This window comes from Halichoerus grypus, chromosome 13, assembly GCF_964656455.1.
Source record: "Halichoerus grypus chromosome 13, mHalGry1.hap1.1, whole genome shotgun sequence".
NCBI lineage: Eukaryota > Metazoa > Chordata > Mammalia > Carnivora > Phocidae > Halichoerus > Halichoerus grypus.
Genome location: NC_135724.1, coordinates 49,248,377 through 49,262,653, shown reverse-complemented (window position 1 = coordinate 49,262,653; position 14,277 = coordinate 49,248,377). Strand labels below are relative to the sequence as shown.

The window sequence follows — 14,277 nt, the reverse complement described above, 5'->3', positions numbered from 1 at the left end:
TGGCTAGGCTTCTAGGGCTACTGTAACCCCTTTCTGCTTGTTTTCTCATTGCTAAATAGTATAATACCCATTTCATGGGGTTATTCTGAGGATTAAATAAGAGGATTCACTTTGAGCCACACAGGACATGTAGTTAGCACACAGGAAATAGAGTGCTCTGACTCATGTGACCTTGTGACTAGTTATGAGTTAGTTACTGTGATCTCTTAACTAATGATGCTCTGGTCAGTTCTCCAGCATGCGAATTGTGATCTTTAAACTCACAAGTCTGATCTCCTGCTTTAACTCTTCCAGTGACTGCCTGGTAAAATTAGGATGAAATCCAAACTCCTTACCAGGGCCTAAAAGACCGGTCTGGCTGCTGCCTACTCTTTTGATCACTTCTCCTCTTTGTTCATTTTCTTTCTGCTCTAACTACACCAGCCAGGTTTCTGTTCTTCAACTCAAAGGTCTTTCCACTTCTCCCCAAGCTATTCCTGTGGTGTGGGCTCACTTCAGTTCTCCTCTCAGATACTGTCTCAGGGCAGTTTTCCCTGGCCCAGAAGCCCCTCCCTATCTGAAATTCTCATTTCTCATGTTCTTCTTATCCTTACCACTGTGTGAAATTCTTGTACCTTGTGTTTATCCATAGTAATGATGCTTGCCAACACATTTCCACATTCACTGTCAGGTCCTCCCTAAGTACTTACCATCTATACCTTTAAGGTAGAAACTGCCCTTATCTCCCTTTTACAGTTAAAGTGAGGAGAGAGGGTGAATCATGTATTGAAGTTCTCATCTAGTAAATGCCAGAGCCAGGAAATCACTCTGGCCTCAGGGCCCTGCTCTTAACTGCAAGATTATAGTGTCTCGAGTGTTCAGGGTACCTCTAAGGTCTGAGTGCCCAGCTCACCAAGTATTTGTTGAATGAATGAATGAATGAGAGTTCTCCACGAACCTTGGTTTAAGAACCTGAATGGTATGGATTTCTGGAGAGTAAGAAAGTTTGTATGTGTAACTGGTGAATTTTGAAAATGCTCAAGATTGAAACTGCTTAAATGGAAACGTGTCAAGAGAGGTAGGCTGGTTAACTGATCAGGCAAAGCCCTGTACCATGACATTAAGTTGGCAAGACCCGTGTAGGAGTAGTTTTGCACTTGCTAAAAGTAGAGGCTCATTTTAAGAGGAGGACTAAATAAACCAGGTTGCTACCCTTAAGAACTTAGGGGGATCTTCCAAATGACTTGCAAAAATTCACAAACAGTAAATTTGTGCTCTGGATTCTTCTCCAGCTTGGCTGGTTCTGGAACATTATCTTTAGAATTCGTGAGGTTTGCATTTCTCACCTTACCGTGTATCGCCTGGTGCTGTGCTCTGTATCACTATGGATCACTGCTCACTGTGGTGGCTATTTGATGTTTCCCTTTTAGTTTTGGAACCATTTTTATTCATTGAGTTTGGTATTAAGCGAACTAAAATGAGATGCTTATATAAATGGAGAATGATGTATTGATTGAATATGGTCAAAACTCAGTGCTGATAAAACTTACATTCTGGAATGCACACCTGCAGGTGGCATTGCCCGGATGGGCATCAGCTCACTGACTATAGTAAAAGCCTATTAGTTTTTCTTCTAAAGACGTAGATGATTACTGTCCTGCACACAGAACACCTAGTTATTACTATACACATACTGATTGACTTTTTAAATTAAGTAAAATGGGTATTAAACTTTTCAGATGTTTGCTGCATATGAACCTGCCTCATCAGATTCTGCTGTTTCTAGTGTTCATTTGTAAGTGTACTGCACACTCAGAGGTTCTTTAGGAATAAGATCAGAATGAAAAGAATGGTGCCTTCAGCTACTTAATGTAATTTACCATGTGACACTCTATACGCTAACTGGAAGGCATATAGAAATAAAAAACCATAAATGACAAGACTGACATTTCTTTTCCTAGGGCTGTGAACAATTCAAATTATGGTTGGAGAGCCCTGAGACTGTTAGCACGGAGAAGCCCTCACTTCTTCCAGCCAACCAACCAGCAATTTAAAAGTTTGCCAGAATATCTCGAAAACATGGTAATAAAGCTAGCAAAGGAATTACCAGTAAGTAATGTAGATCAACGTTTTCATATTCTTTATCATCTTATTAAAACTACTATCACTAAGAAGCTGAATTTACAGTTTATTGTGTGGAAAAAATAATCCACAAACCTCCATGTTTAAGAATAAGGAAAAATGCATTTGAGTGTACATTTAGAGGAAGTACATAAGTTGATAAATTTTTTATAAAGCATGTAATTTAATTTTAAAGCCCACAGTATTTTGGTTAAACAATTATCTCACCTGTAAACTCAGACATGAATTTTTCCTATTTGCCAATGTATTGTGTTTTATCAAACAGGATCTATAACGGGTAGCAGTAGGTACCTTGACCTACCTTTCTACTCTGTTCTCTTTTCCAATACAATTTTCTCATTGTATTACTACAATATGGTAATAACTATACCGTAAAATTACTAAAAAAATTTTTTAAGAACCCAATTGCTCCCCTGGTTTTCTCCAGCCCATCATGACTATATGCTAGATATTTGCAAATCAGCTTACCATACTCTTTACTGGCTCTGCCTTCTTCCCATGTGTGGGGGAAGGGGAGTCTTGCCCGTCCACTCCTTCTCCAGGTTAACACCATCCCATTTGTGATCCTTACCTGACATTCACATTTAACACGCTCAAGGATCAAGTTCTGGGCTCTGGAATGTGGAATCTCAACCACTCATAACCTAAACCAAAAGTATCCCCAGTTATTTTACAAGTTGGCATTCTCTTAAACATTCTTCTTCCTCATTTTAGCCTCCTTCTGAAGAAATAAAAACAGGTGAGGATGAAGATGAGGAAGATAATGATGCTTTACTGAAGGAAAATGAAAGTAAGAATTGAATTTTCTTGGCTATTTTACAAAATTGGAAAAGATTGGGGTTCTTTGTTGAGAGGTACGTTATTTGATCTACTTCTCAACCTCTACCATTTATCTTAGCTGTTTCTTATAGTGAGGAATTTTAAACATTGCTTGATAACTTTTAAAATATTACACTTTATGCAATAAAATCTGGAAGTGATGGGAAGGAAAGTACTTAGATTTGAAGGTGACTCACCTGTTTGTTAATGGCGGGGGGGGCGGGTTAGAAGAGAGCAGCTGCTTTCAGGGGAGACCTTCATAATTACGATAGAGGCAACAGCTTTAGTTTTAAAAGTATTGATACCTAGTGATCATGACTATAAGAACAATATTCACCCCATGAAAAATATAGAAAGGAATTGTTTTACTTTTAAAATAAAGCTTATGAAAGGTGATTAATATTTCAGTGGCCCCGTATCTATCTTCCCCATTCTGTTGTATATTTTGAATTGTACATGTCCTCAGGCTTTGTACATAATTTACATCTCCTGTGTTTCCTAGGCCCTGATGTTCGCCGAGACAAACCTGTAACAGGGGAACAAATAGAGGTGTTTGCCAGTAAACTGGGCGAGCAATGGAAGATCCTGGCTCCCTACTTGGAAATGAAAGACTCGGAAATTAGACAAATTGAGTGTGATAGCGAAGACATGAAGATGAGAGCTAAGCAGCTACTGGTCGCCTGGCAAGATCAAGAGGGAGTACATGCAACACCTGAGAATCTGATGAACGCACTGAATAAGTCCGGATTAAGTGACCTTGCAGAAAGTCTAACTAATGACAATGAGACAAATAGTTAGCTTCTTTCTTTCTTTTCTTTTTTTTATTAAAACTGTGATAAGATTTTGTTACCAAGCAGCATTTGATAAGAGGTCCAATGGTTTTGGTAAACAATAAACATTTTTATAACAGTTGTTGTACAGTTGGCTGGTGCTCCACGAACAACAGAAGGCGTATTGGCTCTTGATAACTGACCTCAGGGTTTCAGGCGAAGGGAGTACGTTGAGAAAATGGACAAAATAAAGCGACCTCAAGATCACATATTTTTTGTTAAAATATTTATAATGAAGTCAGTAAGCAATATTTAGGGAGCATGGTGTTTCCTAAGATACACTATGCCAACTTCATTTCCTACATGCCATTAGTAGTTACAAAATTTAACTTGCTGTTCTGAAAATCCCAGAATGACTTTCTGAAACCATATGACTGCTCTAGTCTTACTCCATTTATGCTTTAAAGCAGAGGATCAGCAAACACTGGCCCATTTCCCACCTGCTTTTACAAGTAAAATTTTATCAGCACACAGTTCTGCTGATGTAAGTATCATCTATGGCTCCTTTCATGCTACAACAGCAGAGTTAAGTAGCTATGACAAAGACTGTGGCCTGCGAAACTTAAAATATTTACTATCCACCCCACCCATTACAGAAAATGTTTGCCAGCCCCCAACTTGAAAAAAAAACAGGGTGAAGTCTAAAATCCTAAGTCCTTAAAATAGGGATGCATACTTCCAGGATTGATGTGAAGTTTGAGATGTAGGTGAAAGCTATCTACAAACAGCAAAGCACTATGTAATAATGGCTGGGGACAGTACCATCTACTTTTCCGGTTCCCACGTAAGCGTAATTACCCTGTAGGGCTCTAACATTAGGTTATCATTGTATGTTTTGTATCCTGAAAGGCTACTAAGTGCATAATACACCTAAGTGCGTATTACACCATAAATGTTCTTGCTTGGACTTGACTTCACTGGCTAGTCCAACAGTGGTACACCACAGCTCTAGTATCAAAAGGGCCTCCGTGCTCATGGCACAGCATATAAGGCACACTCAGGAATCAAGAAATTTTCTTGACCACTCTCCCTTCTCAAAGACCTTATATGCAAGGCTGAACTCTAAAATAGCCTTATTAGTTTAAAACACTGGTGTAAGTCCAATTTCTTAAAAAAAAAAAAAATCTTTGGAATAATGCTTATTTGGATCAAATAAAATGAAATCCATTTTTAAAACAAGGAATTACAATTTTAAAAATCTTAACTCCATACAAGACATATACTTTGTTCTAAACCTACCTCATCTACTAGCTACAGCATCCTGCAAGTCAGAAATCAGAATTCTAATTGCTAAATTTATGTCCTCAAAATTGTTCAGACCAAGACAGACCGTGAATAAAAATGCAGAGTCACAAGCATCATAGCACTATCTAAGAATCATTACACTTCTTATGGTCTCCTCTTCCCCATTCTATTCTGCACCCTCCGCCAAGGCAAAGGGAATAATGATTGCCAGTAATCACCACTTAGCTGAAGAAGCTATTTACAAATAAGTTTCCCTGAAATGCTTATTTTATCTCCTAGGGTTCTCAGGTTTTATCACATTGTTCAAAGTTGAGAGGAAATTGGCCATTATTCTCTAGGAATTTAATAGTTACCAGTGCTATGCTCTGCAGAGCATGAAAACAGCATAAGTAAAGAGAGGAGATTTCATGATAATCCCCCAAGCTTCATTTTATATACCTAACTCAAAATCAGAGACAAATGAGCTAATTTCCTATCCTCTGTCTAGCAATCAAGGCTCTTGAAACAAAGATGAGGAATTAATTAATTAGAATGTATTAAAATGTAAGAAACCTACCATACTGAAACACCACTTACTCTTGGTACTTTTACCATCACTTTAAAAATCATTGCTATTATTCAATTCTGAGATACACATTAAGATTTTGGGAACAGACGAGTAAAAACTGAGCCAAAGAAAAGATAGACCAATAAACATCGTTGCATTCAGCATCCAAAGAACTCTGTTACTTTTACAACTTTGTATTTCTTTTAAACAGAACATAATGTGACAAGGCAGAAGAGAGAACATTTTTAAATGGATGCTTAACAGCAGAGTAAAACTAACAACCTGCAGCAAGGCGTGATATTAAATATACCTAAACTTAACCCAAGCTCCAACACTCAGTAGACAAAAGACTTGAGGTCAGAAGCTGTTAGTCCCTCTTTTTTTTTTTTTTATTAAATATCCTCATTTTCTAAAAATAAGCAACGAGAGCTTACCAACTTTTTAAGGTTGATTACTACAAAACCATTGCAAAGTTAAACATACAAACCATAGTACATCAGAGAGACACAATAATGAATGTATAATCAAATGTACTATTACTGATCACAATTTATTTTAAAGTCATGAAAAGCCAGCAACAGTCAGGCCGGACAAATACTTGATTGTATCCATGTTTCCATGGGATGTGGGCAGCAGCACTGAGTAACACAATGAGAGCAACACCTCCTTCCTTTCCACCTTCCTGGCAAAATTTTTGTTAGATAAGGCAAAGGATGGGCAGCTATGAATCACCGGTGGTTTGAACCATGCAAGAACAACAACAACAAAAAGAGTAATAGGTGTGCAATAAACATCTGATTGCTGAATCCTGGGCTGAAAAAGGCAGGGAGAAAAAATTTATCATGGAAGGTAATGGCTGAAAGGCATTTCAAATCAGAATTTTTAAAAATTAATGCAAGAAATAAGCTTTTTAAAAATGTCTTCCTGCAACCACACAGTCCAAAGGCAATTTTTTTTTCTGTAATTTTTAGGTTGATCCACAGAGTGGTCTGCTTCACCCTCTTTTGTTCCACATGAGAGGGGAAACACATAAAACCACCTACATATCTTCCTCTACAGCTCTGGATTATAGAAATGATCAACAAGTAACATTTATTTCACACCTAAACATAAATAGCTAAAATGAAGATTACTGTTCACTTTCCTCTTCCATTATTTCAACTCTGCGAGGCCCATAGAGTAAAACATATGCTATGTGCCAGTCTCCACCACCAGAAAGCCGTAAGATATCCTCTGGTGTCACGATGCTGACTTTATCATCATCAAACTTAATCCATTCATCTAAAGAACAAGAGAAGAAAATGAAATTAATATCATACATGTTTTCTCAGTTCCATTTCAAAAAAGGTACTGAGTACTTTCATGCACAGCAGTATTCCATCTGCCACACTAACAGTTTTCAAAGTGTGGTCCAGGGGCTACTCAGGTTTCAAGACCATTTCAGGGGTACTACGAAGGTCACAATTTTTTTATATCACTACTAAAGTATTATTTGCCTTTTTCCCTCACTCTCTCAAGTGTGCTTTGGAATTTTCCAGAAGTCATAGGATGTGTGATAAAGCAAGAGACTGAATGCAGAAACAGGTGTCTCCTATTAAGCCAGACAAAGCAGACCTACAAACATCAATACTATTTCTTGCTATTTTTTTTGTTTTGGAAAATACCGTTATCTTTGTTATTTATGTGATATGTAATGGGTTTATTACTGTCAGTTTCCAATGAGTTAATTTCTCAGTTTTAATTTCTATTATAGTAAATATTAAAGAGAATCCTCATAAACAAAAGCTCTTTGTGGACCTCAACAATTAAGAATGTAAAGGAGTTCTGAGACCAAAAAGTTTGAAAACCACTGTGCAAAAAATCTGTACTAAGTAAACTGTTAAATTAACTTACTGGGGAAAAAAAAAACAACCAGAATCCTTACCTTGTTTCCTTTTCACCCATGATACATAATGGCCTGAAGAGCTAGACCTTCCCTGATGTGTTAACACTGCTTGTAAGTCATAGTATCCACAATTATTGGAGCCAATGTCTAAAGAAAGATGTAAATCCAACAATATTAGACAATGAAGAGACGTGATTTCTCCAGCTAGGTAGCAATAGGTTAGCCTATTACTAGAATTCAATAAGATATGACAGTTCAAAGTTAAGGATTTATGGAAGATATTTTAAGAAGTATGATATTATTCATAGAACTACATCCTAAAAAGACTGATTTTTACTGTGTGTCTAGTTAAGGTAAATTGTATTTTAAAAATCTGACTTTCTGGGGCGCCTGGGTGGCTCAGATGGTTAAGCGTCTGCCTTCGGCTCAGGTCATGATCCCAGGGTACTGAGATCGAGCCCCGCATCGGGCTCCTCGCTCAGCAGGGAGCCTGCTTCTCCCTCTCCCTCTGCCTCTCCCCCTGCTCATGCTCTCTCTGTAGCTAATGAATAAATTAAAAAAATCTTTAATAAAAAAAAAATCTGATTTTCTTTTTAAAAAAGCATGGTATCTGAAAAAAAATATGTAAGTGCCAAGACAATAATTTTACCTTAAACACACACACACATACACACACACACACAGTAACTCAATTGAAATGATTTTTTTCCACTTACCATCAGCAAAAGAAAAAGGCTCATATTTAACTTCTTTCTGGGGACTACTCTTTTTGTCACTCTGAGGGGAAAAAAATTTAATTTTAAATCATGATACTGGAAATAAAATTTGTATTCTATTCAATAAATATTCTTTCCACAAATATTTACTGACTACAATATAAAATACCTTACAAATTACTAAAACGATATAACCATAGTTAACACAAAACTATAAACCCAAAGGAGCTATGCTTCAACAATATACAATCTTGTATGCACAGTAACAGACCCTCTGATTCTAGGACCAACTATAAGCCACTAAACCTACAGCATATCCGTGAATATAACAGTACAAACAGTGCTCTAGGGTAGAAAAGGAAAACCCAATTCTATATTTTTACCAAAATCCTATCAAACCACATAGGATTAAAAAAAAAAAAAAAGGTACCTCAATGAAAGAAAAGTCGAATTACTGCAACTAACATTAAACCTACTAAGACATGGCCACCTGCTCAAATGAACTGAATGAACTTAGCTTAAATGAGCTGAAATATTTAATTCAGCAAATATTTACCTAATATTGAAAGAGATGATTCACTATTTTAGACAAAGATCTTTGGTGGGAATTCCCTGCCTCAACTCATTTCAGTGTGTAATACAAAAAAATTAAACTTATCTAGGCATATGGGCACAAAGTTCTTGAAAACTATAATGGTAATGAACACAATGCAAGTAGTTTAAAGATCACTAGAGTGACAAGAAGTCAAAGGCCCCCACAACAAAAAAATGGCAATTAAGTCAACTATTCCCTTTTGTATTAAAATTTGACACCTAGAGTAACCATAGAAAAAGGTATACAAAGAAAAAGATTTTTAAAAAATCGTAGATAAGTCAATTTAGAATTCTATTATATGTTCAAGTAACCTAGAAGGCAATAAAAAGAAGTGAAAAACAGAACAAAGAGAAAGCAAAATATAACACAATTAACTAACAAATCAACTTACATTAAATGTAAATGTTTAGTCTAAATAAAGCAATAAGAGATTAACAGTATATTAAAATACACGACCAACTCTATGCTGTCTATAAGAAACTCTTCAAATATAACAATATAGGCAAATTTAAAGTAAAATAATACAAAAAGACATCATGCAAACATTAACAAAAACAAAGCAGCACTGGCAATAGTAATATCAGAAAAGTAGACTTAGAGTAAAGAAAATTACCAGGGACAGAGAGGGATGTTGCATAATATAAAAGGGTCACTCCACTTAAGAATACTTAGCAATCCTAAAGGTGTATGCACCAAATAACAGAGCTACAAAACATGCAAAGCAAAAGTGGACAGAACCAAATGGAGAAACACACAAAACCACAATTTTAGCTTCCTCACTCCTCTCACAAAAACTGAAAGAACAACTAGACAGAAAAACAGCATGGTTACAGGAACATGCAACACCACCATCAACCAACTGGATCTAATCAACATCTATAGAACATTCATTCCATTCAACAACCGTAGAATACAATTTTTTTTCCAAGTACCCACAGAACATATACCAAGATATATCACATCCTAAGCCATAAAGCAAACTTCAAATTTAAAGGAATTTAAATCACACAAGTGTGTTCTTTCACAGTGAAATCAAACTAGAAGCAGTAACAGCAAGATAATAAATAAATTTCCAAATATTTGGAAACTAAACAAGACACTCCTAAATAATCCAAATTCAAAGAGAAGTCCCATGGGAGATTTTTTTTAAAATACAAGGAACAGAGAGGTGTCTGGGTGGCTCAGCTGGTTAAGCATCTGCCTTCAGCTCAAGTCCTGATCCAAGCTCCACATAGGGCTCCCTGCTCAGCGGGGAGTCTGCTTCTTCCTCTCCCTCAGCCCCTCCCCAACCCCTGCTCATGCTCTCTCTCACTCTTGTGCTCTCTCTCTGTCTCAAATAAATCAATAAAACCTTTAAAAAAAAAAATACAAGACAGAATGAAAATGAAAATACAATATAACAATTTGTAGGACACAGTGAAAGCACTGCTGAGAGAGAATGTATAGCACTAAATGTACACATTAGGGAAAAGTTTGAAGTCAAAAATCTAAGCTCCCACAATTTAAGAACCTAGAAAAAGGAGAACAAAATAAACCCCAAACAAGCAGAAGAGTAGAAATCATTAATATTACAGAAAAAGAGAAAAATCCACTTAGCCAGTTCTTTGAAAAGATCATAAAACTGACAATCCTCTAACAAGACAAAGGAAAAAAAAAAAAAAAAAAGACAAATTACCAGTATCAGGAATGAAACGGGACAGATATCATTATAGACCCTGCAGACATCAAAAATAAATAAATAAATACAAGAAACAACTCTACAACACAAAATTGACAAGCTAGATAAAATAGATCAATTCCATGAAAACAAAGTACCAAAACAAACCTAATATGAAATTACATCATTTGAATAGCCCATAACTACAAAGGAAGTCAAATATTTAATTTAAAAATGCCTGGAAAAAAATCTCCAGGCTGATTTTTTTCCACCAATGTTCTACCAAAACTTTAAAAAAGAATTAACACTAGTTCTACACAATCTTTCAAAAAATAAAAGAGGAAAAAAAGAACAGTTAATAAACCAGTTCAGCAAAGATCAATATACAAAAATCAATTACAAAGAATAATCTAAAAATGAAATTAAGAAAGCAATGCCATTTACTCAAACATCAAAAAAGAATAAAATACTTAAGAATAAAGTTAGCCAAAGTACAAGATTTATATACTATAAACTATAAAACATTGTTGAAAAAAATTAAGACACAAATAAATACAAAGACATTATCAAGTTCATGGACTGCCAAGACTTAATGCTGTTAAAATAGCAATCCTTTCCAAATTATCTACAGATTCACTGCAATCCTATCAAAATTCCAATTGTTTTTTTTGAAGTAATACACAAGCTGATCCTAAAATAATGGAAATACAAGGCATTCATAAGAGACAAAACAATCTTGAAAGAACAGCTAAAAGGCTCATACTCTGCTACATCCTTACTACAAAACTACAGTAATCAAGACTGGTACGGGCATAAGGACAGACATAAAGACCTGTGGAATAAAACTGAGAGTCCAGATATATAGATCTTTATAGTCAACTGATTCTCTACAAGGGTACCAAGACCATTCAATGGACGAAGAATAGGATATTCATATGCAATAGCATGAATTTGGAATGCACCTCATTCCACACACAAAAATTAACCCAGAATGGATCAAAAACCAGGGAAGAACTAAATGGGAAGAACTGAAACTTTAAAACTCTTATAAGAGAAACAGACATAAATCTTTGTGGCCTTTGACTAGGCAATGGTTTGTTAGATAGGACACCAAAAGCAAGAACAACCAAAGAAAAATACATTGGATTACCTAAAAATTAAAAACTTTTCCTCTGCAAAAGACCCTAAAGAAGATGAAAAGATAAAGACAAAGGCAAGGAGAAAATATATGATAGCCATGCATCTGACAAAGGATTAGTATTTGTAATATAAAAAACTCTCAAAATTCAAGAGTGAAAAATAGCACAATTAGAAAATGAATAGACAAGAAGAAACCTTTCACCAAAGAGGATATACAGATGGCAAATAAATACATGAAGACACACTCAACATCATTAGCCATTAGGTAAAAGCAAATTAAAAACCACAATGAGGTATCACTGCAAACCTATCCAAATGGCTAAAATAAAGAATACTGACATCACCAAATTCTAGCAAGAATGCACAAAGTGGATCAGTCATATACTGCTAATGAGCATTTAAAATGGTACAGTCCCTATGGAAAACCTTTGACAGTTTCTTTAAAAATTAAATATACAACTACCATGCAATCTAGCAATTATACTACTGGGTATTTATTTCCAGAGAAATGAAAAGTTATGTTTACACTAAAATTGGTACATGAGGGGCGCCTGGGTGACTCAGTCGGTTAAGCATCTGCCTTCGGCTTAGGTCATGATCCCAGGGTCCTGGGACTGAGTCCCACATAGGGCTCCCTGCTCAGCAGGGAGTTTGCTTCTCCCTCTCTCTCTGCCCCTCCCCCTGCTCACGCTCTCTCTCTTTCTCTCAAATAAAAAATCTTTAAAAAAAAAATGGTACATGAATACTTATAGCAACTTTATTCAAAATAAATGAAACTAGAAACAATCCAGCTGTCCTTCAACGGCTGAATGGTTAAGCAAAATATAGTATATGCATAACGGAATACTATTCAGCAACAAAAAAGAAGGAACTACTGTTATACAAAATAACCTGGGCTAATTTCCTGAGAATTATGTATGCTGAGAAAAGAAAATCCCAAAAAGTTATATACGATAGGATTCCATTTATATAGTGTATACATATGTATAATATAGTATAATATATATATATATATATTCCATTTTGTATCTTAAAATGACAAAACTACAGAAATGGAGAACAGGTTAACAGTTGCTAGGAATTGAAGAGGAGGCAGGGGCCAAAGGAAAGTGGGTTTGTCTACAAAGGGGCAGCCGTGGAATTTCTGTAGTGATGAGAATGTACTGTATCTAGACTGCATCAAAGTCAATATCCAAGCTGTGATACTGTGTTACTGTTTTGCAAGATATTAACCACAGGGGAAACTTGGTAAAAGGTACCTGGATCTCTTCATATTATTTCTTTCTTTTTTAAAGATTTTATTTATTTATTTGACAGAGAGAGAGAGTGCACTCACAAGCAGGGGGAGTGGCAGGCAGAGGGAGGAGAAGCAGGGAGCTGAGCAGGCAGGAGAAGCAGGGAGCTGAGCAGGGAGCTGAGCAGGGAGCCCGATGCGGGGCTCAATCCCAGGACGCTGGGATTACGACATGAGCAGAAGGCAGTCACTTAATGCACTGAGCCACCCAGGTGCCCCTCTTCATATTGTTTCTTATAAATGCATGTGATTCTACAATTATCTCAAAATAAATTTTAATGTTTAAAAAAAAACCATTTAACACACGCACTACACACCCACAGTAATTTGCAGAATTTAAATGATATATAGTATCACACTGGAAATATTTCTAGTTATCAGGAAAGATCTTTTTCATTGTGGGGAAAAAAAAATCCAACACAGTTCAGCTGTACCCTATCTGAACCTAAAATGATACAATTTATTAAATATAAAGTTTCCTAAGGTTGTGATTTTAGCAGTTACAGGCAGGCATACAAGCAGCACTTATTAAAAGATACAATTTATCACACCAGTCAGAATGGCTAAAATTAACACAAGAAACAACAGGTGTTGGTGAGGATGCAGAAAAAAGGGGAACCCCTCTTGCCCTGTTGGTGGGAATGCAAGCTGGTGCAGCCACTCTGGAGAACAGTATGAAGGTTTCTCAAAAAGTTAAAAACAGAGCTACCCTACAACCCAGCAACAGCACTACTAGGTATACCCAAAAGATACAAAAAGACAGATTCGAAGGGACACATACACCCCGATGTTGACAGCAGCACCATCAACAACAGCCAAACTCTGGAAAGAGCCCAAATGTCCATCGGCTGATGAATGGATAAAGACATGTGTGTACACACACACGCGAATATTACTCAACCAGCAAAAAGAACGAAATCTTGCCATTTGCAATGACATGGATGGAGCTAGAGTGTATTACACTAAGTGAAGTCAGTCAGTCAGAGAAAGACAAATACCATATGATTTCACTCATGTGGAGTTTAAGAAATAAAACAGATAAACATAGGGGGAGGGGGGAAAAAAGAAAGAGAGACAGGGAAATAAACTATAAAAGACTCTTAACCATACAGAACAAACGGAGAGCTGCTGGAGCAAGGCAGGTGGGGGATGGGCTAGATGACAATGGGCATTAAGGGGGGCACTTTTGTGATGAGCACTGGGTGCTGTATGTAAGTGATGAATCACTGAATTCTACTCCTGAAACCAGTACTGTACTCTGTTAACTAACTTGAATTTAAATAAAAATTAAATAACAAATTAAAAAGATACAACTTATTTGTCACTATAGGCATAGATGAGCCAGGATTCTATCCCACTAATTCCATCTAAAAATAGAAATAACTCCATGACTTACAAGGAAAACAATAAAATACACTGAAAATACTA

At 36.3% G+C, this 14,277-nt stretch overlaps 2 protein-coding genes across 6 annotated transcripts in view; one reads left to right on the top strand and one right to left on the bottom strand.

Annotated features, from left to right (window-relative positions):
- THOC1 (THO complex subunit 1) overlaps nt 1–3,849 on the top strand; it is a 53,986-nt gene extending 50,137 nt beyond the window's left edge. For 3 of the 4 annotated variants that reach the window (XM_078060550.1, XM_036082042.2, XM_078060551.1), the window contains 3 exons: nt 1,941–2,088; nt 2,836–2,911; nt 3,443–3,849. In XM_078060550.1, the coding sequence (XP_077916676.1) occupies nt 1,941–2,088; nt 2,836–2,911; nt 3,443–3,738 (520 nt within the window). In that variant the 3' untranslated portion in view covers nt 3,739–3,849. Of the gene's footprint in view, nt 1–1,940; nt 2,089–2,835; nt 2,976–3,442 lie in introns of all 4 variants that reach the window. The other variant, XR_013443370.1, reaches the window with a different exon arrangement.
- The window catches only part of USP14 (ubiquitin specific peptidase 14), a 44,456-nt gene continuing 33,913 nt past the window's right edge, over nt 3,735–14,277 (bottom strand). For both annotated transcript variants that reach the window (XM_078060552.1, XM_078060553.1), the window contains 3 exons: nt 8,164–8,224; nt 7,487–7,594; nt 3,735–6,843 (listed from right to left, as the gene is read on the bottom strand). In XM_078060552.1, the coding sequence (XP_077916678.1) occupies nt 6,692–6,843; nt 7,487–7,594; nt 8,164–8,224 (321 nt within the window). In that variant the 3' untranslated portion in view covers nt 3,735–6,691. The remainder of the gene's footprint in view (nt 6,844–7,486; nt 7,595–8,163; nt 8,225–14,277) is intronic.